The sequence below is a fragment of the Saccostrea cucullata genome, unplaced genomic scaffold (assembly GCF_032062105.1).
Source record: "Saccostrea cucullata isolate Sc308-1 unplaced genomic scaffold, CSIRO_AGI_Scuc_v1 ctg717, whole genome shotgun sequence".
Classification (NCBI taxonomy): domain Eukaryota; kingdom Metazoa; phylum Mollusca; class Bivalvia; order Ostreida; family Ostreidae; genus Saccostrea; species Saccostrea cuccullata.
The window spans coordinates 72,464-99,672 of NW_026918951.1; the positions used below are offsets into that span (position 1 = coordinate 72,464).

Consider the following 27,209-nt stretch of genomic DNA (forward strand, 5'->3'; position numbering starts at 1 on the left):
TCCATCCTACCACTGGGGGTCATGATTTGAACAAACTTGAACACCTTACATGTTATGCTTTCATAATATCACACTCCTTTTCTGGAGAAGAAGAAGACCTATATACATGTTAAAACTTGACAGCCAATATCACACTCCTCATACCCCATGAACAGAACACCTTACATGTTACCTTGACAACAATATCACACTCCTCATACCCCATGAACAGAACATCTAACATGTTACCTTGACAACAATATCACACTCCTCACACCCCATGAACAGAACACCTAACATGTTACCTTGACAACAATATCACACTCCTCACACCCCATGAACAGAACACCTTACATGTTACCTTGACAACAAGAAGAAGATTTTTAAAGATCACATTTTTCATTAATTTATCCTCCCATGAACAGAACACCTTACATGTAAATTTGACAACAATATCACACTTTGTGGCAATGCCCCATGAACAGAACATCTGAAAATGTTACCTTGACAACAATATCACACTCCTCATACCGAAGAATACAATGAACAGAACATCTAACATGTTACCTTGACAACAATATCACACTCCTTATGCCCCATGAACAGAACACCTAACATATTACCTTGACAACAATATCACACTAACACCTAACATGTTACCTTGACAACATCACACATACACCTAACATGTTACCTTGACAACAATATCACACTCCTCGCGCCCCATGAACAGCATGGTTTTGGGGAGGCGGTGATGGTGGCCATTTTTATCCACCAGGCTCCAGTCATCACTGTGTGCTGGGGTGGGATCCTGAAATAATAAATTCTACATGTTACTAACTTGATGAAACAAACATAACCTCATGACACAGTAATTTATATTATAATACAGTTGAACTCTATTATATAAAGACATGGGATAAGTTCCAGTTTCTTTTAGTACCAAATTTTATTCATACACTACTGCATCACCATTACTTATACCCTTGTTTGACTATACTGGAACAAAGAGTAGGGACTTTTCAATGAACACTTTCAGAAAGCAAAACTTTATGTCTGAAAAAAAAGGGGGAAGGGGACATTTTGATGTTCAAGATACAGAAATTCTATTTTACTTTTAAAAAGATATAAAATGTTAAGTGAAAATATAATAAGTTTAATATTGAGAAAAGTCTCTTTGCATTTTAAGCCAAAATTCATGAAAGAACTATATGCCATATTCAACTTTCTATATGAACAATTTTCTAATGGATGTGTTACTGCATTTTTTGTGTTGACAGAGATAAGCAATCTGTTAGAAAACAAGAAGTAGGGTGTACAAGAATGTTTTGAGACCTTGAATTAAGGACTATGGCAATAATTCTGAATTTCACATACCACTGTCCTTATGGACAAACAGAGCGAGACAAACCACCCCACCCCACCCCTATCCACCCCTGAAAAAAAAAATCTCAATAGAGAAACTTAAAAAAAAAAACAAGAAACTTTTATAGTTTTTTACCTTTACAGTTCTTGTATTCCAGGTCATCACACCTCATACAGATAACTCTGAATAAGCTCAACGAAAATCAATAAAGAAAAAATAAAACTCTTATAAGAAGATTAAATAACTTCTTGCAGTCTGAAAATTAATGATCTGATAATATGGAAACAAAAACTGTACACTCCCACGCTCATTTTTTTGTCACTGCATGTTGTTTTTTTTATATGCACATGAGCATAAACTTCAGGATATGACTAATAAATTTACATAAAGTGACCTAAACACAAAAAATAATTAATTGCTAAAAGTTCCTGAGAACACCATTCTGAAGATGAATTTTGCTTTAAATCATTTTTCACCAATGGCAATATTTATTTTCCCATATTCCATAATTCCTTCATCATCATTTCAATAGATTATCATCGTAATAACTGTCAATATCACAATGCCGTGAAAAATGCACTTTTCTTCCAGGCGAGACATTTAATTTGCAGCCAGGTAAAAAAGTGTTTACAAACACAAATATTATAGACCAATACAGGTGTGTTAATGTAGGAAGAGTTCATCAAGTGCCACAGAAAATCTGAAAAATAGTCAAACGTAATTGTGATTTATGACTCTTTAGATGCACATTTTTGCAAAGAGTGATAAACACCCATTGAGGAAGAAAGAATTATTTCTGCGCTAGCCTAGACAAAGATAAGACAAATTTTCTGAGAGAGACTGGAACTTGTAACGCCACTAGCTGATTCTTACTATGCTTTCTTTTTTATTTTGCAGAACATATGGCAAGATATGTGCATCATTCATTACATCATGGAAAGACTTGTTTTACACACAAATTGTAAACATCTCTCTAGCTCTAACCGACATGGTTCTTTTAAAGTACATCATGTATACACAAATGTACAGCTTCGCAGGAAAAATACTGTCTTCCAAAAAAAAAAAAAACCCAGAAATGTGCACTGCCAACTTAAGAAGCTTTTGATCATTTTTTCTGAACCTAGATGCTCACATACAGGCATAAGTGATCTACCATATACACCCCCCCCCCCAAATTGTCAAAAACAATCTTAAATGTGACATTATACTAAAATATATTATAATCTATCTTTAGAGCACTCATTAACATCTTCTGATCAGCAAAGGTGCAAGTGCCCAGGCAAACAGATTATCTCCCTTACCTCGGATTGTTCAGAATCACATCCAAAGTATATTCTGGTTATAAGTTTAAACTGTAGTCTGCCTTGTATTTCCATAATAGCAGACTCAAAGTCCCGAAAGCTCTGATCCTCTGCTGAATCAGGGGTATTCATATTTCACACTTTCTATCTCGTCTCCTTGATCAAGGCCTAGGTATTCCTAAGCGGTGTATTAACATTGCATAACAATATTTAAACTGTTCCATTTATCAAGTATGTCTTCTCTTTTGGTGTGATAATTACAAGTTATTATATTTCCACAAAAGCTGCTATGCAGATTGTGCTAAAAATCCAACACCGTTTAGTCTTCCAATATTAACCTGACAATCACATGAACATACGGCACAGTTATAGGGAAAAAACTCTCCTGAAATAAGTTCAACTTTGCTGCACATGTTGCTCATGCTTTTTATGACTAATACCCAATTTGATCAATAAACACTAAACTGCAGATTGCTTGAACTTTCACATCAACTCAAGATTATTAAGTCTGCATGCTGGCCTAAAAACCTATATCAAGTGCCAATCAAACAGTTTACCAAAATTTTTTTAAAAAATTGTGCAGCTCAAAACGCAAACTGCCATTCAAATCTTCGACTTCATAATTATCATTTCATTAATTTAAGAAATCCTTAAAGCCTTTGATAATTTTGATTTCAATTATGATTCCATCATTTCAAATTGATTTGACATTCACAATTTATGTACCCTTGCAATAGTTTTGGTTGGCTAATTTTTCATCATTGAAATATATATATGAACAACATTAAACTTCTGTGATGGTTCATGTCAATATAAATTAACGAAATCAAATCCTCCCCCCCCAAAAAAAAACGTAAATGTGAACTTGTGTATATCGTATCAATTATCCTATTTCATTCTGGGAACTTCTTACAGTTTCAGAAATTTACCAATAGAATGTAATAAAATACCAGATGTTACACAAAGTCATGAATTCAAGTTTTTTTTTGGCTGACCAAGAAAAAATATTCGACAACACAGAAATAAGGCAAAATGTCCTACAACAGAAGCAATACAAATCCTCGTTAAGAAATAACATCATTCTTTAAAAAAGCTAACAGTCAATGTCACATCACAACAATATCCCTGTAAAACTGTGGTCCTAGACTAGAATAATCCTCCTTTTGCTGACGACAGCTTGGATCAGACACAGGTGTATAGAATAGAGGAGACAGAGAAAACACTCCCCAATCAATGCACATTTAATACATTATATAGGAAGCTGACTCAGTATGCAAAAAAAGAAAAACCTCAACCTTTATCAGATAAATCTACTTATCAACCTTTTTAAATAGACAGTGTTTTTAATTGAATACTTAAATATATGGCGATATTTGATATGTGTTCATGTAGACATTGCACTCATAGTAAATCAACATTTACAGGGAATGTTCATTTTTCAAACTAAATCTCAAGAATAGCTGAGGTCACCATATTCTAGGTATAAGGAGCTTCTATTAGAAACACTTGGTGCTTATACTGTGCGATATATATAGAGGATATTCAATGTTTTGTAGTTGAATATGGAATTTATTTCACGAGTGGGACAGGATTTTTTTTATATTTTCACGAGTGCGAAGCACGAGTCTAGTGAAATAAATTCCATATTCAACTACAAAACATTGAATTTTCTGTTTATTACATTTAAAAAAAAAATTCTTTGATTTTTCCTTTGCCTCTGTCTTTTTGTAATATAGTCATAGGCTCGTGACGTCATAGTTGAGCGGTTGAGACGTCATAGCTAAGTGAGGTGAAAACACTGTAAACATGAATTTAGCAACATATTTTTGGTAATTTTGACAGTTTTATTCGCTGTCAGAATGGTTTATTTATTTCCATCTATCTTATATTAGGTCAAGGAAGATTTTTTTACAGCAATCTTCGTTATGGGAAGGGAAATCGAGAGTTTTCCCGCACGATATTCGTCACACTGTCATTTTGATATATATGAATAAATTACAGTATTTATAAATTATATATACCCTGATCATCATAATTCAAAGACTTTATTTAATTAATGGCAACCACCTCCTGCTAAAGTCATCTACTCATTGATTCATCATTCAGGTGAAAAAACTTCCTACCTGTGGGCCAATTTTACGGTGATTTATAGAAACAACTAGGACACACATGTCACTCACAAAGAATAAACCGAATCAACCTTATGTTTTTACCACAGTGTGCGGTTTAGTTCATAGTGCAATAGTGTTCTGTATAAGCATTAAGGAAAGTGATGTAACCCTGATGCATGCTAAAGAGCCAGACCATGTCAATATCCCCCTCGCCATCACCTAATGTTGCATCTGAGTTGTTTTTTCTCCTATATATTCCTTTGTAACATCTGCTATAGCAATTTAATGAACTACGTACAGTTGCAAATTTTTCTTTCTATAGTCTTTATTACCATTGATTTCTTTATTTTTAAACTATGGTAGCTGCGTAAACAAACTTAATCTATATACTGTACATGAATTTGAATTAGCACCACTAAAAAATTTGCAGATTGATAAGCACAAAAATAGAGTATTCTTTTTTTTTTTATCATAATTACACATGTATTAATTAACCTGCATGTACAACACATTGGAAAACAAGGGACAACCTTCTTAAACATGTTAAATATGATTTCTGCTGTAATAATAATGATTAAAATTAAGTTCAATGTATAAAAAATTTTATTAGATTATAATTAATTTAATTATCAAGTATCGATCTCACAGTGTATAACTTTGTTTTCAAGATTTCTCATTATACTCTGAATTAATAAAGGTAAATATATTTTTTTTAGTTCATATGAAAAGTGTTTTTTTTTGTTTTGTTCTTCTCCCCTTTTCTTGTAGCAAAATTTGTAAAAGTAAGACTCAGCATTAAGTTAGCTGATTTCTTCTTCCCTCCCACCCACCGATCAAAGATACCAGGGACAACCAAACAACACAGTCTCTATAGAATGTTTCCAATGTTATCATTAGATCAGCCAGTGTCAACTTCTTAAGCTTTTTTAACGAGTTAAACATCTGATAATGAACCATTCATTCATAAAAAGGTTTCAACAGAATGACACATCATACCACAAAATGTTTATACTTGCCCTGTTGTTGTTTCTCTCTGGTGGAATAATGAATCCTTTGGTCTTAAATCCATACTTTTTCTGTAACTTTGTAATCAACGTGTATGCCTTTGAAACAGTTTTTTCCATGGTATAAAAATCTCATTCTTTTATAATATTCATGTTCACACCGCATAATGCATATATTAATCTACATAATAATTATCAATCCCGTCAATTTCAAAACCTCTTTCATTAAATACAGGAGATGTGTATTTTGCCACATACAGGTATGAGGATCACATTCTTCCTTCAAGAATTTTAATAAAACCTGAATTAAGGTATACAGAAGTTATCTATGTCTAAATACAAAGCTTGGGGTAGACTGCATACATATCCCACTGCAGATACTGGGGTGTGATGAAAACGCAATTATTTGTCCACCATTCATGCCATCACAATGGAAAACAGCAGTTTGTTTTTATGTCCCACAAGTTCTGGCATCCACAATTCAGAGAAAAGTAAATACCAAGGAAAGGGAAAAAAAAGGGCAGGACAAACTTTCCAAATGACTTGGAAAAATAACGCCAGTCCTCAAGAGTCGTATTGACCGAGCTAATATTGTTACAGGCTCCTTAACACAAATTACTGGCACACACAAACTGTCAACTTATGGCAGTAGCCTAGTACTAACAAATCTGATAATTAATGTCCAAAACAACTGGCCCCGGCAGATTCCTTGCCCTTCTGAGAAACTTCTGCCCTTGGGATGGGGCAGAACACAATACCATATTGACCTCTCTTTATCCTCAGGGTGATATTCAATTTGTACAGATTTGCATATCCCTACCCCTCCTGCCACTAGGGGTAATAACTCATAAACAAGATATGATAAGCTAAAACCATTTCTAATTATCAACTGAAAGGAATTACATGCATGGATTAGTCTTATCTCTCATTCCATTTAGGGGTCTTTACATATTGGCTGGATGACATATCAAGCACTACTAATGGCTTGAGAGGGGGCTTCCAAAGTGATATCAATGCCTTATTTACGGTTTACTGATATTTAAATATTACTTGTGGGTAAATATTGCAAGATTTTCCTTTGAAGCCAATTACTGGCTACTTGATATATATATTAAAGGGACACTGTTACTTTTGTAAAAATTAATGAAATATATTCATTAGATCTGCAATTGTATGCTAGGCTGATATAATATAGCTGCAATAAACTCTAATGTATGGAAATATATATATATTTCATCAATTGAGTTAATTTTAACACACTTAAGTTTTAATTATATTAAATTTTTAACCTTAAAAAAAAATCCAGACAAAACCAGTCAAACATGCAGTCCTTTAAACATCCACATCAAATATTTTCATATTGTTATCCACTGCAGTGATTGCAGAGATAACATGAAGTACATCGAATACCTGTAATAGCCTTGTTCAATCAAAACCATGCAGACAGAATATTTTTTCTGTAAAAATTTCTTTTACAACAGTTATTCCGCTGTCCCCACAGACATGGGATATTGGATCTAAATAATGAGTCAGGCGTTACCTAACAGATTCTATGGAAATCTGTAAAGATTAAAAACTACATGTATTCATACTGCCTTGGTCTATAATAATGACCAGACATTGAGTAGAATAGCTGTGATAGTCCTTCAAAATGCCCCAAACATGTTTCTCTGTCATGATTTTGATTAGCAAAATTATCAAAGGTGTAGAACTTAAGAATTTTTTTTTACAGGACTAAAAGAGCCATAGCAGGTGTTAGCATTATATACACATGTATAGTTAACCAGGGTATGGGTAAACCCTTGCTATGAATGAAATGAGGATTTAATGTAATCAATTCAAATAAATTCACTTTTAAATTAACTTGATAAAGATTCACCAATGGTATATATTAAATAACAAGAGGCCCATGGGCCACATCGCTCACCTGAGCACTGTGACTAGGAAAAAGTAGAAATTGGTTTATAATTAAATACTTTAAATCCAAAAGTAGTCCAATAACCAATCATGGCTTTGCTATTCTTGGTAAGGTGATTTTTAAAGAATTTTCCTATATATGCCTATGTAAAACTTTGATTGGCCATTGTTGCCCCGCCCTACCACCGGGGGTCATGATTTGAACAAACTTAATTGAATCTTCATTACCTGAAGATGCTTACATACAAATATGATCAATTATGGCTTTGTTACTCTTGGGAAGAAGATTTTTAAAGAATTTTCCTATACATTTCTATGTAAAACATGGTCGGCCATTGTGGCCCCGCCCTACCCGGGGGGTCATGATTTGAACAAACTTGAATCTACATTACCAAAAGATGCTTCCATATAGATATGATCAATTATGGCTTTGTTATTCTTGAGAAGAAGATTTTTAAAGAATTTTCCTATATATTTCTATGAGACCATTGCTACCCCGGGGGGTCATGTTAGCAAATTATATACTATCTAAAAATGCTTCCATATAAATATGATCAATTATGGCTTTGTTATTCTTGAAAAGAAGTTTTTAAAAGAATTTTCCTATACATTTCTATGTAAAATGGGTAAACAAACTTGCTATGAATCTTTCCTGGAACATGAGAAGAAGATTTTTAAAGAATTTTTTATTTCTATGTTAAATGTGAACAAATCAAGTTTCATCTTTCCTGGCACAGTGGTTCTTGAGAAGAAGATTTTTAAAAATAAATTTTCATTAACTTATTAAATTAATCCCCTTTACCCAAGGATACTTTGTGGCAATAAGCGGTTCTTGAGAAGAAGATGAAAATGTCACCAATGACAAACTGTATATATTAAATAAAAAATTCATTTCCAACAAAAAATTTCATCTGAACATGCTGAATACCAGTATGTCCCCAAATTATTTGTTCATATATAACTATCTACACTGTATATATAAATTAAACAGGTGCAAGCAACTTTCAAATTAAGAAATTCCACTTACAAAAACGTATACTCCTTTCATATTGTCTGTATATCAACAAAAGATAAGAACAAAAGCACACATTCTCCCTGAAACAAAGGTGTCTCTAAGGTATGTTTTTCCAGACCAGGAATAAAATATTCAAGTAGTTAAGGAAAAAATCTGGTCTTCTTTCTATACAACAGACTACCAAAAAAAAAGTTTGACAAACATGCGTCATGAACAGTCTGATCGCTCAATCTTACCATTTCAAGGCCGAGCAGAAATTCGCGAAGACCTACTTCATTCTGCCAGAAAAATCCACCCTGTCGAGTTCGAAGATCCATGATCTGAACAGAATACCACTAAAGGTGCATACATCCCCATCTTCTAACACAAGACCTTCTAAAATGCTGTTCTAAGTACAATGTCTACACCTATTGAATTTGATTTAAACGGCCAAGTTTACATTGAAAAAACTTTGTACAAATTGTATTTAAACAAATACAAAGCAAACATTCAACAAAAGCACACAATTCCTTTAAACATTTGAAACGGACATGTAAAACCCCTTTGAAAACATAATGACATATCTGACAAGGTCTTATCAACTTATAATCTAAAGTTAATTTTAAAGAGAATTCATACTTTCAAAACACAAGAAGTCCGAATTAGACTTCTCAGTTCCCACATGTTTAATCAAAGAGTTCTGTGTTGAAAATAATCGGAAACTTGTAATTCAAAACATTCAATAATAAAACTTTAAAGTCTACTTTTATCATGACTACAGGTATTCGACATAAAAATGCACAAAAAAAAGGAACCTATCATGTACCACTGGTTACTGTCTGAAATGTAAGTGTCAGAACTCTTCTGTTCCAACTAAATAAGTAATCTTAACTTTGGCACATACCATGATCCTTGTATGCACAAACTTTGCAAGTCAGGTCAATGACTTACAAATAACAGTAGTAAATCATGAGTTCCTGCTTCAAAAAGCTTATATTAGTATCTTTGCAACTTCGTTCCAATCAACTTTGTTGTATATAGCATTAAGACTGTACTAATTAATATCACATTCATGCAAGTTTTGTTCAATATGATGGACTTTATTATTTAATTAAATAAATTGCGCCCCATACTTCAACTTTGCAAACTGATCAAAAAATTATAGGTCACTTGAAGAATTTGATTGAAGATAAAGAGTCAGAGATGTAAACACATAACCTTTGCAAGTTCTTCTTAGGGTAGCTAGGTTAACAGAAAGGGACCAAATATAATATATGTAGTTGTACTTTGTTTTCATTTGTTTGTAAATTGCATAAATGTACCTGTACATTGAATGCACAATACTTTCGGTAAGCAAGTTTTTCAAATAAATCGATAGCATTAGTGTATGAGATTGCATGTATGCCTCCCTCCCCCCCCCCCCAAGTTTAGGATGTTCTGAGGTCAGTGAGGGATCAATCTCCTAAATAGTGAGGACATCAAGAGACTTATTCACCAAATGTTGTTGATTTTTTAAATACAGTTAAATCTTGTTTATCTCAAAATCAATAAGCCAAAGAAGAAAGTTCAAGATATTAGAGCATTCAAGATATTGAGGGTTAAAAACATGATGAAAATCACTTTGACATATCCATAGTATTCAAGATTTCAGTGTTCAAGAAGTTCCCCTGATTTTGATGCAGATTGATTTACAATTTTATAGCTAAAGAAGTAACATCTTCATTTTTGAAAAGTATATTTATATCCTATTTCTATTATTGGGATAATATATCTAAATGGGCTGTAATTATGTTCCATTTTGGCAAATAGTCCAGACCAGGTACATTCATAACTCCTAAGAAAACCCATTACAAAGATAAATATTTATGACCTTTTTTATTTTATATTTATAAAATATATTTATTTAAATTGTATTTACATAAAATGCAGCCAAAGAAGACCTATAAATTGAAGAGACTGGCTCTTGCATTAGCTTGAATCCCAGGGGGGAATAAGTATGTTGTTGCAGCATGCATAAATGTTAAAACAGTGTCCTTTAATTACCAAACTTCATTATCATACAGTGCTTTAAGTAGTTTCGGATTTTAAGCAGTTCCGGATAATTTTCGTTTAAAAATGAAAATTAAACACACAAAATGGATTCTGTCTTTTGTGAATTTTTGTATAAACGAAGCTGAATTTATTGTCTAAAATCTAGACAATAAAGCAAGATCATAAAGTCCGTCTCTCTTTCCATGTTAACAGCTTAATGTTTACTACCAGAAGCGCTTTATTTACGTTGATTAGAAAAATTACATGCTGTTTCTAAAGTTGTAGGTGTTTTTTGAAACTTTTTAAGGGTACCTTTTTAATTGGTGAAGTGTGGATAAGACACTGGTGTTTCTTCTTTCTCTAGTATTTTGGGTTTCCTGATACTACGAAGCATCTCCAAAATAATGAGCAATCTTCACAACATCTTAATTTAAGTAGTTCTGGATTTACTACGGACGATGTTTTCTCAAAGGAGTTGTACACCATACAATATTTTTAAAAAAAAAATAAAAAGGACAAAAACATAATTTAATTTTTCATTGAAATATTTGTAAATAATTAAATTGATTTCAAAAGGGCTGAGAAAGTGTATAGAAACATAAGTTCACTTCATGTTGCGATTAATTCATGTTTTCATTTTCAATAAATTTGCTTAAACATCATGTTTTCTCTTTTATATTTTTATTGATATAATGCATATATAAATTACATGTTAAGGTCTCATTGTAGGGAATTCTCTACAAATTGATCATTTATAATGAATTTTGATACGATTTCAATTTAATAATCCCGATAAATGGCTATAACCGGAACTACTTGAAATTTTCGAAACTGCTTGAATTCCCTTATATCTAATGTACGAGAGTTTTATAATATAGTGTAACATTTTTAACAAAATGCCTTTAGGGATTGAAAAGGTAGGTAAAGGACTATTTGATTCAGTTTAGAAATCAAGTTTAAGTCCTACGCAAACAATGCAGTAAGCGTTTTCCTGATTGCAATCCGGAACTACTTAAAACACTGTATTCATAAATTCTTACCAGAAATAAATCAATTAAAATGTTTTCTTTGAGTATTTTTAAATGACAATATCTTCTAAATTAAGATTTGAACCACATTAATGTCAATCAAGAATATTTTTTTATCAAATAGAGCAGACGAATTTTTGGGACATTGTCCACAATATCACGAGTTTCCCATGATGACCATGCTTTTTTTCTTACCATGACCTTCTGCCCGCCTTCCATTCTTGGTCTAACTGTACATGATAACTTTGCAAGTTTCTGCACCCATCTTCATGAACGTTTCTGATGTTTGCAACACATATGATTATTAATTCATATCATTATCTCTTAGGATGGATGAGCTCATCATTTACCGGAAGTCTATCGATTCTGAAGAGTTTGCGTTCCTGGAGAATGTAAACTTCCGGTTATGATTTCTCTTCAAATGTTTTGTACACGGAGAATAAAATGTATTCCTATGAAGAACACGGCGATGCTGTAGATAAATATCAAAGATCAGTCAGAGGTACTTTTATTCCTTTTTGTTGTTTTATTATCCTTTTTCCTGCAAACGAGTTTTAAGTTAAATTGTCGGCACAACACAAAGAAGGGGGATGGGCTGTTGACATTTCTGATTAATTTTTCAAAAACATCTCAGTACTTCGTCCCAAGCATTTTTTAGAGTCAATTTTGCAGTTTCTCATATCTCAGTTTTCAAATTTTTATTAAAATGAAATGTTTAACAATTATAGGGATCTTTATTTTTATACAAAACATGTTTGGACAAGTCACTTATAGTTATATTGAGGCTAAATGAATGCTTTATAATATAATGCAGAAAATGTATTGTTTAATTAAATTACATTCATTTACTTCCAAAGTTTTTTTTCATGCATGATTTGCTTATTTATCAGTTTGATAATGAAATGAAATAAAAGTAACAAACATGGTAAACCTTAATATTATTATCTGAATTTCAGAGCGAGCTAATGCTAGTTTGCATGAACTTGAGGATGTTTTGTTGGGGACGTCTACTGGCAAACATAGAGCAGAAACAACTAAAGCAAAGATCCAGCTACAGGCCACCGTGAATCCTCGCACATTAAAGTGGTACGAGGAAAATGCCCGACCACAGAAGTATAAGCATGCTGTCTCAAAGCTCAATGCTATGCTCTCCCAAGATTCACAAGTATGTTTTAAAATTAAAAAAAAAATTATTCCAGCACAATAATAAAATTTGTTACAGCTTCAGCAGTTAAATATTGTAGTGTACATTATTTATCTCCTGAATGATGTTTACAAAAGATTTTCAAATATTATATGTTCAATCACCATAGGCTATAAGATCTCAAAACAATTCAGCTTTGATTAGATGTCACAAGATACAACATCTTTGTATAAAAAGATATGGGCAAAAGGAAAACCAAAGAAAATGTAATGAATAGAAAATTTAATGTTTTGTTGCTGCATAGATATGGGAATTAATTTACTTTTGAGACAGGATTTTTTGTTGAGACATTAAACTAGTTTAGCTAGAACATAAATCATATCAATTTTTTCCATTATGTTTAATCATATGTATATATTCAATTATAAAGTCTTTTTCTCCTGACAGATCCCCCCTCCATCACGACCCCCAGACAGCAGTGTTCCCTCCCTGGAGGAGGCGGCAGCTGTGATACAGGCGCAGACTGGGTACTGTCAACAGCTGGAGGCCGAGAACCGCTACATCAAAGTCAGTAATCAATCAATTCTCTAGGGTTAATATAGCATTAATAGGCAGAAAATATATTCAAGATTTGTGGGCTTTAGCTGTGATTTAATCTTGTGACACGATAGCGGTGTTTTTCTTTGAAGTTTATTGTTCTGTATTAGCAATAAAGAACGGGACTGTGGTGGGCGGAGCTACTTTCTGTTCTGTATTAGCCCTGTATACTGTCTTCTATTAGCCAACTATTCTGTATCTAAAATACAGCACGGTCTAAAAATAAATCTGATTCAGTTTAGCAAAAGCACGTACAAATAGTAAATGCTGAAGTTTTCCTATAATAAAATTTGGAGAAATACCCGATATATTTCCTGAGAATGTAAAAGGTCAAACTTTCTTAGTCACTTTTTAAAAATTTATTCCACACAGAATCTACACGTTATTTCGATCCAAACATGCCAAACTAAAAGGAAAATTCGCAATAACAGAAAACATCTTCTACACGTAATTTCGATCCAAACAAAACGGAAAATTCGCAATAACGGAAAACATCCACTCTCCTCGTGCAAAATCATTCAAGTCCATTTTTCCGCGTTTTTATTTTTTAAAATCCTTCTCGCTGATGACAGCCACACGTCTCTTTCACTTCGTTTTAAATGTCACAATTCAATTAGAAAATAAAAATCCGTGACACCAAAGTCCATCGAAGAATTTTCTGTAAATCCCGTTTTTGTACATCTAGTTAAACCGGATTTTTAAGACCCCTGAAATATTTTATGATCAATGTCCATCTACAATAGATCACAAAAATCACTGACTATGACGGTTAAATCCTCCACCTCATCCATTAAGACTGTCTTAATGGGTCTGACTGACTATCACTCGATTACGTTTACCCCGTTAGATTGTCAAAACTAATCTGACCGAATTTTACGTTTTCCGTGAAAATATATATACTGCGGATGCGTACTCCCCGTCGGGGCCTCGTCTACAGAACTCTGGCGGAAGTTTTGGATGCTGCAAAGTTAAAGTGGGCGGGGCTATTTTTGATTGATCGTGTCACAAATCATTTAGAGAACTCAACAGGTTCTGTATCGTAGATACAAATTTGGGGGTGGAGACTCGTGCAAAGCACTCGTCTCCACCCCCAAATTTGTATCTACAATACAGAACCTTTCTCGTTCTCTAAATAATACTTATGTTGATATTGAACATTGATTAAATAAATTTTTTTATGAAGTTGATTTTTAAGAAAGGAAAGATTGGATGCATTTAAAAAAATTACAATTTAATTATTTTACTTAATTTTTAAAAAACTTCAACCTGCATTAGACTTTATGATGATTAAATTATGTGTAACTGTTTTTTTTTCATTGTTTGAGTGCAAACATGTTTAAAAATCTAGTCTTTGCATATTTTTTTCAGTCAAGTCACATATCATTATGCTTAAAGGACATCTACTCTTTCTTGCAGGATGAACTAGCAAATCTTCGAGCAAAACTATCAGAGATTATAGAGGAAAATAAAAGATTACATGAAGAGTTAAAAACAAGTATCCTACAAGAAGTTGTTGGTGAGAATATTGACATGGAAGCCTCAGAGGTGAGTGCATAGTCAGAATACATATATAACGAGCCAATCAGAAGGTAGTTAAAATATAGTGAAACAGTCAAAGAATGTATTCAGGATATAATGACCAATCAGAAGGTTATCTAAATATAATAAACCAATCAAAAAGTAGTCAAAATGTAATAAACCATGGGGATAGTTATAGTTAGAATGTTAAAAATCTAATCAGAATATATGTAACAAATTAACAATGTTCAGCTTTCATTGTTGTGACATTTGTGTTTATCCCTGTTTTAGATGTTTTTTCCTCTGCAGGTTGAGAATTTCTTCTTAGCAGATAAGTCAGATCACATCTTCCACACTCGAGAACTCAAACATCTCCAAGTAGAACTGGTAATTGTTTTTTAAAAGTTCATTTAATTCTTCTTATCTTTGAAGCAAATTGCCAGAAATATATTACTGGTAGATGCATTTTTGGGCAGACTTATCAAAATTTTTGAAATGTGATTTGCAATTTTGCTTTCAGGAGAGGCTAAGTTCACTTCATTCAGCAAGAGTCAGTAGACTTGAAACTCAGCTAGAACATGCAAGGTACATGTATTATTTTTACTCTCTTATATAGGTTAACATTATAAATTTGATATTTTGTGATGTGATCTTTCCAAATGCTCCTTATCATTGCAGATATTTTTTTTTTTGAAAACTTTTACCTAAAAATGACACTTGGAAGTTATCAAGCTTCCAATAATGCAAAAATGCTTTTGTTGAAAATTATTAAAATATTTCCTAGTAATTTTCACTTTCTTCTTTAACATGTTTTGGATGTTGTGCTTTATTTTCTTCAGGTCAGAGATCCAAAAGTATGAGCAAATGGTGGAGGATCTAAGATCTCAGCTGCGGATGCATGACAGTATTCCAACTCGAGAAAATGGGGAATTTGTCTCCGAAAAACAACGCAACTACCTCCAAATCACTATTGATAAATTAACAAGGTATGGTTGAAAAGAAGCAATATTTTTATTGGTGTATTTTTTCCCTGATTGGAAGATGGGTAATTCTACAAATATTTAAGATAAATGTTATTCAGTGTCATAACTATGCACAACTAACAAAATATATACAGTAAAACTCGTTTAGTACGAACACGGATATAGCGAATTCACGGATATAGCGAAGTTTTTCTTGGTCCCCGGCAAAATTCTTAACAAATCCTTGTAAAATCTTACGGTTATAACGAACTCAGATATAACGAATTTACGGATATAGCGAACTGATTTTGGGTCCCGTTGAAGTTAAATATAATGATATTTACATCTTTTATAACGAACTTTCAAAGATCTCAAAATTTGATAAATTGAACTGACTTATTTTTGTTCACGGAATTGTATATATAATTCAATCCACAATTAAAACCTTAGTTATCGAAGGTATGTTTTGTAATATTTGCTTCCCTAACATATTTAGTAGTAATACTTGAAGGAAAACATGCATATTGCGAATTTGCTTTATATGGTTTTACAAATTCGTTATACGGTTATAACGAATTATGGATATAGCGAATTAAATTCACAGGTCCCTAGGACTTCGCTTAACCGAGTTTTACTGTACATGTATAAACATTGATTTCTCAAAAACCTTCAGAATGTTATAATCATTGATTTTTGAAACAAGTTAGTGAGATATGCACATGCATGTACCTGTACTAGTATTTATTAGAACATAAAGCAACCATCTGCTTAAAAACAGGCCGGCAAATTTTAACCATTTTTAATTATTTTTATGTTTCACTCTTTAGAGAAAGAGATGAATTGATGGAACATGTGACCAGTCTAAAATCCAATGTCCAGAAACTAGCTCAAAGGGAGGAGGAGGCGTACCAGCAAACAAAGAAAGGAATAGAAATGGTGGAGCAGGCCCAACTGGAACAAACTCAAGTAAAATTGTCTATATATTCTGTTTAACTGCAAATTTAAATATGTTGTTAGATTCAATGAATTTAAAATGTGTTTTGATTCAATGAAATATGAAATAGCCAAATTCATTTACTCGGTATACATGCTTGATCATTACTTTATTAATATTTTATCAATTTTCTCATACATGTACAAATATTAATGATTAATTAATTTTATTCAACTTTTTTGTATTTAACACCATAATTTATAGAATGTCATTTACATCAATCAAATGGGGGGTTGTGGTTGTTGGGTCTTATATAAATAACCAATTTTGCTGCTGATAAGAACTGTAGGAAATTTCAAAATTAGCTTAAAAATTCTTATGTATTTGACAGGCTTTAGTTCAGAAGGAGCAGCTGTCAGAGGAACTCAGTAACATGAAGAAGAGATTTGATTCGTACATCCTGGACACTCAGGCCCGCCTACTGGAGGAGAGGGAGAGTGTTCGAAGAGAAAGTCAGATGATGATTGACACCATCAATAAAAAGGTGGGCAGTCCTTAAAGGTCAAAGTTCAATTCTAAGGAATGTTATAGATTCTGATCTGTAAGAAATCTCCATGAGTTTAAAAAAATTATCCACAGAGATCTTTAAACTAGTTTCATTTCTTGGTAAATTTTTATTAACGATATGCATATGTATTCAGCAATTCAACTCTCCTCTGTTATATATTGGTTCCCTCCACATAGTTCCACTATCCTCTGTCATGTATTTGTCCTCTTTAACAGTTGAAGGAGATGACTGATCAATATGCAGCAGCTTCTGCACAAGTTGACAAACTGTCTCGCGAAAAGGTCGCTTACATCAACGAGATAGACGAGATGAAGATACAGCTTCGCAGATTTGACAAAGAGGCTTCCATGGTTAGAGACTATTGCTTAAAAATACATTTAAATCATAATATTATCTATGTTGTGCAAGTTTTGCTTTATAATGTTTTTTTGCCCTGTCAAATTCAAATATGGCTGTCACTTCACATTTTCATTTAAGGTTCTTGATTTAGATGTTAATTAAAACATTTTTTTATTAGGTCACCTGAGTAAACTCAGGTGACCTATTGCTATCTGTTTTCGTCCGTCGTCGTGCGTCGTGCGTCGTGCGTTGTGCGTCGTGCGTTAACATTTGAACATTTTAAGCTTCTTCTCTGCAACTACTCAACCAATTTCAACCAAATTTGGCACAAAGCATCTATGGGTGAAGGGGAACAAAAATTGTGAATTTCATGATCCCTGCACCCCTGGGGCCTGAGGGGTGGGGCCAAAACCACTAAAATTAATGCAATCTTTAAAAATCTTCTTCTTTACTCCTGGACATCATGCAGTCAAACTGTTTGCATGATTGTAATCAGCATTGAGTCCTCTACCAAAATTGTGAAATTCATGGCCCTTGGGTCAGGGGTTCTAGTGCTAGGGCGGGGCTAAATAAGTATATAGTGAAAATGCATTATTTCTTTGAAAATCTTCTTCTCTGCTCCTGGTCATTAAATAAACAAACTACTTACATAGTTATGATGAGCAAGAGTGCCTCTACCAAAATTGTGAATTTTATGGCCCCAGGGTCAGGGGTTCTGGTGGTGGGGGGGGGGCTCTATTGATTATATAGTGAAAATACATGAATTCTTTGAAAGTCTTCTTCTCTACTCCTGGGTATTAATTAAACTATCGAAGTGCATATTTATAACGAGCAAGAGTGCCCTTACGAAAATTGGGAATTTTAAAGCCCCAGGGTCAGGGGTTCTTGTGTTAGGGGGGGGGGGGGGGGGCTGTATTGATTATATAGTAAAAATACATGAATTCTTTGCTTGAAAATCTTCTTCTCTGCTCCCGGTTATTCAATAGATTAAGTAAGTGCATAGTTATGATGAGTAAGAGTTCCTTTACCAAAATTTTGATTTTTAGGACCTCAAGGTCAGGGGTTCTGGTGTTGGGGGGGGGGGGGGGGCTCTATTGATTAAATAATTAAAATATACGAAATATTTGAAAATCTTCTTCTTTGCTCCAAGGTATTAAATAAACTAACTAAGTGCATAGTTATAATGAGCAAGAGTGCCTCTACCAAAATTGTGAATTTTACAGCCCCAGGGTCAGAGGTTCTTGTTTTCGGGGGGGAGGGGGGGGCTATTGATTATATAGTGAAAATACATGAATTCTTTGAAAATCTTCTTCCTTGCTTCTAGGTAATAAATAAACTAACTAAGTGCATAGTTATAATGAGCATGAGTGCCTCTGCCGAAATTATGAATTTTAGGACCTCAGGGTCAGGGGTTCTTGTGTTGGGGGGGGGGGGGGGGCTCTATTGATTATGTAGTGAAAATTCATGAATTCTATGAAAATCTTCTTCTCTGCTCCTAGGTATTAAATAAACTAACTAAATATATAGTTATAATGAGCAAGAGTGCCTCTACCACAATTGTGAATTTTGGGGCCCTAGGGTCAGGGTTCTGGTGTTAGGGGGGGGGGCTCTATTGATTATAGTGAAATACATAAAATCTTTGAAAATTTTCTTCTCTGCTCCTGGGTTTTAAGCAGTTGAATTACCTATATAGTTACGAACAAGGACCGTTAGCTTCCAGAATTGTGAATTTCAAGGACCCAGGGTCAGGGGTACCATAGGGGGGGGGGGGGGCTGTACTTATAGACTGAAACTGGATGAATTGTTTGAATTCTGCTCCTTGGTATTAATCAAATATTTTTGAAAAACAAGGATGCCTTTTCAAATTTGTGCAATGTGTGGATCTAGGCCTAAGGGTCAGGGGTTCATGTGTAGTAGGGGCACTACTGATTATTGCTGAATATTACTAATTAGTTGAAATGTATTTTTTGTTCCTCTGCCTTGTCTATGGGTATTAAGTAACCAAACTAAGCAACTGCTAAGTGTATAGTTATGATGATCAATGATGCCTCTTTCAAAATTGTGAATGCCATAGCATCTGGCTTAAAACATGAATCAAATTCAATCACTTGAAAGTTGTTGCATAATGCTCAGGTGACCTATAAGGCCCATGGGCCTCTTGTCTATTTCACAAGTTACAAGCTGTAAGTAGGGTGGTTATTTTTTTTTTAATGATGAACATATTTTTTCATAATGTTAATTTAAATAGAAATGTAGATCCATTTGAAAATTTAAACATTTTAATGAAAAATCATCCGAGACAAATTGCCAAGTTTTTAAATTTGTTTCTCACTAAGACAAAAATATTTATATCAATCAAATTAATATAATGTCCATCTTGCGCGCTATCTTTAAAGGATTATAGTAATACTGTACACATATTAAAGTGACATATAGGTCCAATGGGCCTGGTGTGATGTATATACGTTTATATTGTATTTACTTGTTGACTATACACATGTCACTATAATAAAATATTTACTTACTTACTTACTTATAAGAATTAATGCTTTCTAATCCAGGCAGCAGAAACTTATAGGACAGAATCAACCCATGCCTCAATACAGAAGAGCCATGCATCTCAGGAAGTAAATCGACTCAGAAAAGATCTGGAAATTACAAAGAGAGAGAGGGACCAAGTAAATTAATTTTAGTTATTTCAGTTGTTGGAAAAAGCTTGTGTAATGAATATTTAACATAGCTCTTAAAGCTTTACCAATTCAAAATTTTGTGTAAAGATGAAAACATGTAGTTGAAATTAGGGGAGATACTAAAAAACTGAAATCTTGAATGCCACAGATATGTCCATATATAAGTGATTAGGAAGTCTCACCCCTCTTTCTTCAAGTATTTATTCTAAGTATCTCAAATCCTTGCATATAAAAAAAGAAAGAAATTACATATCCCATTGAGTCAAAGATAAGAAGTTTTGACTGTATTTTATTGCAGCCCGGAGGACCGGGCTGCTCTATACATATAAGTTTAAGTGTTGGTGTATGGGGATTGGTGTGGGAGTAGTTAAGTAGAATTAAAGGTTTTCTAAACATTGAAAAGATTGTTAATCAGAATGTTCTTTCCGTTTATAAATTACGAGATACATAATATATTTACTTCCATAAAGTTTATCTGTAAAAATGTATATGTTTTTCATATTTAATATATAAAGTTACTTATCATTTACTATCGAAACAACGACAGGTCCCTTTTTTTAGAACATCGAATTTTACTTCTCGGATAAAAACGTACTCTGCACAGTTCGTGTTTTATATTCTAAAATTGAAAATTAATACATTTTTAATTGTAAATGATGCGTGTGTCTAACTTCAATTTATATTTTATGCAACCAACATTTACTTGAGGAATTGATCAAGTTTAAAATGGTATCATTTTTGATTGAATTTTATTCGACTACAAGTTTTTAAAAATATTTGCGACTATCGTCTCCATCAATGTGCCTTTTTACACATATCGAAGCAGTTTGCTGATCAAGACTCATTTTCATCAAGGCTCATTTTCATTGTTTACTTTAAATATTTCCCGGGCGACAATTGATGGTTACATCAATATTTTCTTGTTTATTCTTATGACAAGAAGGATAATTTTGTATGCAACATTTTCAGGATAAAAGTAAACTAGAGATGGAGCTTGAAGCATTAAAGAGAAGATTACACAAAGCTGAGCGAGAACTTGTCAACAGTAAAGAAGAGTGTATACATTTAACAACAAATGCTCAGGCTTTAGAGAGAGAGGTATGAATTAGTTGTATAAAGATTTGATGCAATACTTTTTAATGTGTATGAGTATTTTGTAAAGCTTTGATTACCAACTATTATCAAAAATGTATTTTTATTTTCAATACCAGTATTCATTTTGCATTGCAAACATGAAGGAATACAATTATTGAAGAATACTATACATAACATGTATATAAAATGTTCTTCAAACTATTGTGACATGATGCTTAAAAAAGATATTTCAAGCATTTTTGTGAATACAGTTGGAAATGGTTATTGTATCAATCATACATGGTAATTCAGTGGTATAGAAAACTTCACAGAAAATAAAAGCAAAATTATATGTCAGATGATTTGTATTGCATCTTGTAGTAAGAATGATTTTCTGATTAACAAGGATTTGATATATCTCTCTCTCTTTATATATTTACTATGGACATATTATTTTTTGATTATTAATACATGTTTCCCATTTCTTTGAAGCTACACTTAGCAAAATTGGCCAAAGAGAGTGTAGAGAAGGGAAGAAATGAGGATCTGAAAGCCATGACTAAGAGAGCTCAAATGAGAGAGGAAGAACTGAACAGTTTTATAGAGGACATAGGGGACAAACATGGTAATGTAATATTCATTAATATTGGTCATAGTGAAAGTCAAGGCCTCTTATCACATTTCTAAAAAAGGAACCTGAAAAATGCTTTTACAGAATTTTTATGGCTTATTAGAAAGTTTGTAGGTAGTTATAAGTGGAAAATATTAAAATATTATATACAATATTGGTACATTTATCTGTTTTTTAAAAAATAATTTTGAAAATATTTTCATACCTTTATAGAGAGAACAGCACAGGAAATGGATGTCATGTTGAAAAAACAGAATCGTCTTTTGGGCAAACTACGGGACGAATGTAGGCGGCAAGCAGGGCAGATAGAAAAACTCACAAAAAGAAATAGGTTTGTTTATCAAAAGTTAATATTTGGAAAGGCAATAATTATCTAATATACATGTACATGCATATACTTTAAAATGTAAATGTTTTGTTGAAATAAGGTAAATAATAATATATTGAACATAAAATCAACCATTCTTGATAAATGATGGTTTACTGAAAGGAAAAAAAAACTTGGTATTAGTCTGTCTATTCAGATCTTTTCATAAGTGTCTTAATGATTTGATTTACTTAGGAATGAGAATGGTCAACTACGCAGACAGAATGAAGAGCTGAAGTTACGCCTGGAGCGAGCAGTAGCACGGTTAGAAGATCTCGACAACCAGGCAGATCAACATGGCAGAGTGCACGAGAAAATGAAAGACAGACTGAAAAAGATGGACGAACTCGCTCAGGAGCAAGGACAACAGGTAAATATTGTATTCAGTGCTTCTTTAAAAATATTTTGTTGTAAAGGTAAATGGAGAACTGATGACAGGGGCATTGTTTTCATATCTCGTTTCTGTAATCGAGTTGTCTCCCTTTGCATGCATTTTTCATTCTCCCAAAAACTGAAATTACTAGTGTATGCAATGAATTGTATACTACATTAAAATTACAGAAATCTACTTGTGTAACCTGGGTTGGAACAGTTTATGCTTTGTGGTATAAAGGATAAAATGTCCCAACCCAGGGGCATTAATGCTTTATATACACTACAAGGATATGGATGTTCGAGAAACAAAATTCAGTTGTATCTGTAAGCAGAGACTCAAGTGTTTACCTGAAACTTATTTTCTGAATGTGTTTTTTTTCTCCTATCATAGATATTAGATCTGCTGGCCCAGCACAGTGCATTGTTAAGGGACAGACAACTCCTGTCAAGAGAAGTGGAATTCCTGAGAAAACAGATCATTAAATCTAACGAAGAGGACCTGGAAAAATTCTTCTCCTCCAATAAAACACTTGTGGACGACATTATAAAGAGTGTTAATAGTGAGGAGATGGAACTCAAGTATAAACAAAAATCTGTGATAATTTCAGACAATAAAGAGGAGGATGTGAAAGACACGTAGTGCCAATTTTTATTCAAATTTATATCCATGTTTTGTACATTTATATTTATTTAATAAAAAATTAATTTTTTAGATGCAGTTTTATTTTTGCAATATTCAGATTTTTGCTGTACACAATTTACAAAATGGTTACTGTTGGCCAGAGATTTCGTATTGCGATATTTTTAAAATTGTATTGCGATTTGCGATATGTATTGCAATATTTTCAATGAAAATTACAATGACATTTTCTTATTATATTAACTTTAATTTACATGCAAAATGTACATAACTATAAAAAGTAACCAAAAGGAAAAAATCTTGTTGATTTTATTTAAGTTATGCTCCGAAATACATCCATAAAACAGCTTCTGTCTTGCTGCTTGGCTTTATTATATGCTTTTCTTACATTTATTTTTATATTTAATGATAAAATTTCCAAGTCTAAGCATTTTGCCGATATATCGATATTACAAAAACATATTGCAATATGATATTTTTTATCACTGTATTGCAATATACCGAAATATCGATATTTTTGCCCAGCCCTAGTAACTGCAAATCAGTAGGAACTGGCATTTTATCTCTTGTTATATCTTTTATTGCCATTTAATAATATTTAACCAGTTTAACACTTTCATATTATTTAGTTGAATCTGATTCATTGAGAAAGAAAGAAAAATGCTGATAAAACTACGGCCTCCAATGCTATTGCTAAATGAAGAAGATATTACAATGATTATTGATGAGTGAATTCCCGGGGAAGCAGTAAAATTTGAGGGACTGAAATAGAATTCGTGGACACAAAATCCTGAATATTATTTTATTTCAGCAAATTTTTACATTTTGTTTCCACGGATTTGATTTTGTTCCCACAACATTTATTTCATGGATATTATTTAAAAAAAAAATCAAATGCGCTAATAATAGTCATATTAGATGCTTGCGTTTTAATCATTCTCTTCAGTTAATAAAAAAACATCCTTTACTATTATTTTAGCTCTGAAGTTGATAATTTTTTTAAAATAGAAAACATTTAAAGTGCCAAGTATACCCCCGGGATCAAAGGCCCTGCATTAAAATGTTTAAATGGGATAACTTTTGGTTTAAAAATACAAGTGCTTATGGAAAGGATACCCTTGTTACACGTATTTACGCCCAGTGAATTCGGTTTACTTTGTTTTACAATATCAAAACGCACAATTTTTTTAACATTCGACAGATTATGGGGTAAATCTCCCTGCTTCCCTCCCCGGGTTTTACATGAACCACCCCTTTGGACAACTGCAAATCAACTCTGTCTTTTTAAGAAATAATACCGCAATTCAAGAATTGTTATTTTTTTTGGGGGGGGGGTATACTCAGCATAGTATTATTTATATGCAGAATTATGTTGAGGTAGACATGTACATTGCAGGATAAGTTTTCAACCCAGATCAAAATTGCAAAAAAAAAAAAGTATGAAAGAAAGTAATCTTCGCTAAATTTCCTGTCGTTTCGCGCGTAAATTAAACTATTTTTGATGATGATGTAGTTTTTCTATTCCAATAACCAATCAAGGATCGTGTTCTTCAACAACGAAGGCTACAATTTATCCCCGAGTATTGCATTGAGCGCGAATTCGTGTCATTCTACGCACAGGAGAAAATGCCTGCGAAAGGAAAGAAATCGGGAAATACAGGCCTCACAGCAGCAGATAAACCAAAACCTAAGGGTTCTGGAAAATCCGCATCGGGAAAAAAGAAACAGACCAAGAAAAGGACAGAATCCTTCAAAGTTTTCATCATGCGAGTTTTAAGGCAAGTTCATCCCGAGCTTACGATTTCTAACCGCTCCATGGGTATAATGAATTCGTTTGTCATCGACATTTTTGAAAGAATTGCCTCTGAAGCGTCTAGACTGGCCAAGTATAATCGCCGACCAACCATGAACAGCCGTGACATCCAGACGGCGGTTCGTCTGCTGCTTCCCGGGGAATTGTCCAAACACGCGGTGTCCGAGGGGACCAAAGCTGTCGCCAAGTACACTAGCTCCACTTAGACCAAGAAACCAAGCAACATTGTGTCAGTAACTATAGAAAACTTTTTTTGAAGGATTTAAGTTGTGAAGAATAATGCAAACGAATTGTATTGTGTTATTTTTATTTTAGTACAATGCTTAACGAAGGGGATATGTTCAATTTAAAAAAAATGAGTTGATTTATATCATATGTACATGTACTAGAATTTTATGAATAAAAAGAGCTAGTTTCAGAGTTATGCATTTAGTTAAGAATCGAAATTCGATCTTGAAGTTAGTTCTTCGGAATTCAAAATGATTGGGGTGTTGCATGGAAAATTCATCTCATTCAGCAACAGCTTGGTTAAATTACCTCCCCCCCTCCCCCCAATAAAAAACTTAAATGCCAAACTCGCCTCTCCTTGAAACTGGAATAGGGAAAAGATTCTGGTCTGGTGGTGCAATCTTTTTAAGTATCTTCTTTTTAAGTAGATGAGATTTTGTACAATATCTTTTAAGGGTATTTTTGAGTTGTGTAGATAAAATCATGACGCTTTGGGGATGATATGGCTCTTAAGGTTCATCGACAGTCTTCAATGTGAAAATTATATTGAACCAAGATATAAATCTTCCGCTTTTCTACTAAATTACGTGACTTATCCCCAGGAAACATGTGCAAACACAACACAGTATCAGAAACAGAAATCACTGTTGTTACTTCCATAGAGAAAATACTTGTAAACAATATGTTCAATTAATATACTAGTATCTTGGCTTTTTAAAATGATAATAGAATTGATTACAAATTGGGTAATATACTGTAAATTTCTAGTTATTGGAATGAAGATCTAAGGGCAGATCACTCTAACTAGAAAGAGACAATCGGCAATCCTCGGCTGACTCCGCTACGCTCCATTCACTGACTGATGAGATTGACTACATCCTCATGTTAACAGGCTTTGAAAGCAAGAAAAAACTGTTAAGTGTGCCACAAAATAACTTCGATTTCAAATGTATGACATTCGAATGAAATTCAAATAAGATCACATGACTGAATCAGCAAGATGGTAGATCACCGTTGACGTCCGAGGTTATGTGCGAGGTACGAGTCTATATATGGTATTTTTGATTTGTGCAATGTGCAGAGATAGTCTTCAGTTATACCCATCAATGGGCACTGTTACCAAAAGTGGTAGTTTTTGGAGAAGCTATAGTGATAAAAAGAGAAATGCTTTAGAACTCTTTGACAAAGTGAAGTATTCAAATTTTGATAAAATCAACCCTAGTGTCGAGAGTCTTCTATTTGAAAAGTGTAACAGTTTAGAGAGGGCTATTAAATTCTGAGCAAGGATCAAGGTGGCTGCATCACTGAAGAGAGAACTATTTTTTTTCTGAAATTGACATTTTAAATCATTATTACATATTACAAATTGCAAATATTTTAATATTTCTGGGTTTATTATTTGAAAAATTAGCTGAAAGGACCAAAATATTGAAATTTAAAAAAATCACATTAAATTGATATCAGACATTACATTTAATATGAAACATGATGATAAGGAGTAAACGAACAGTATTCAAAATTAAAAGTCCATGAAACAATACAAAATATGAGCAGAGCAAACACACACCTCCAAAACATCAGAGGTGGGATCAGGTGCC

General features: G+C 33.1%; 3 protein-coding genes across 9 annotated transcripts in view; 2 read left to right on the forward strand and 1 right to left on the reverse strand.

The window, feature by feature from the left end:
- The window catches only part of LOC134276285 (centrosomal protein of 170 kDa protein B-like), a 42,021-nt gene extending 29,934 nt beyond the window's left edge, over positions 1–12,087 (reverse strand). The window contains exons 1-2 of one of the 7 annotated variants that reach the window (XM_062758563.1): positions 11,927–12,087; positions 674–790 (exon numbers count right to left, since the gene is read on the reverse strand). In XM_062758563.1, the coding sequence (XP_062614547.1) occupies positions 674–790; positions 11,927–11,950 (141 nt within the window). In that variant the 5' untranslated portion in view covers positions 11,951–12,087. Of the gene's footprint in view, positions 1–228; positions 316–673; positions 791–1,480; positions 1,607–2,646; positions 3,071–11,926 lie in introns of those variants that run through there. The other 6 variants (XM_062758542.1, XM_062758570.1, XM_062758550.1 and 3 more) reach the window with 6 other exon arrangements.
- A 5-nt stretch (positions 12,088–12,092) lies between these two features.
- Positions 12,093–23,600, forward strand: LOC134276338 (serologically defined colon cancer antigen 8 homolog). Its single transcript, XM_062758602.1, has 16 exons — positions 12,093–12,233; positions 12,688–12,896; positions 13,323–13,442; positions 14,889–15,017; positions 15,300–15,377; positions 15,511–15,575; positions 15,830–15,976; positions 16,780–16,918; positions 17,278–17,430; positions 17,670–17,804; positions 20,355–20,471; positions 21,453–21,581; positions 22,050–22,182; positions 22,402–22,519; positions 22,751–22,925; positions 23,322–23,600. Exons 1-16 carry the CDS (start codon positions 12,176–12,178, stop codon positions 23,568–23,570), a joined length of 2,154 nt encoding a protein of 717 aa, XP_062614586.1. The 5' UTR covers positions 12,093–12,175; the 3' UTR covers positions 23,571–23,600.
- A 1,569-nt stretch (positions 23,601–25,169) lies between these two features.
- Positions 25,170–25,698, forward strand: LOC134276233 (late histone H2B.L4-like). Its single transcript, XM_062758505.1, has one exon. It carries the CDS (start codon positions 25,197–25,199, stop codon positions 25,587–25,589), a length of 393 nt encoding a protein of 130 aa, XP_062614489.1. The 5' UTR covers positions 25,170–25,196; the 3' UTR covers positions 25,590–25,698.
- The last annotated feature ends 1,511 nt before the right edge of the window (positions 25,699–27,209 follow it).

Coding starts and splice junctions, on each gene's coding strand:
- LOC134276338 (XM_062758602.1), top strand. CDS start 12,176: ATGTATTCCTATGAAGAACACGGCGATGCTGTAGATAAATATCAAAGA. Junction 15,378..15,510: donor AACATCTCCAAGTAGAACTG/GTAATTGTTTTT, acceptor TTTTGCTTTCAG/GAGAGGCTAAGTTCACTTCA. Junction 15,977..16,779: donor ACTATTGATAAATTAACAAG/GTATGGTTGAAA, acceptor TTCACTCTTTAG/AGAAAGAGATGAATTGATGG.
- LOC134276233 (XM_062758505.1), top strand. CDS start 25,197: ATGCCTGCGAAAGGAAAGAAATCGGGAAATACAGGCCTCACAGCAGCA.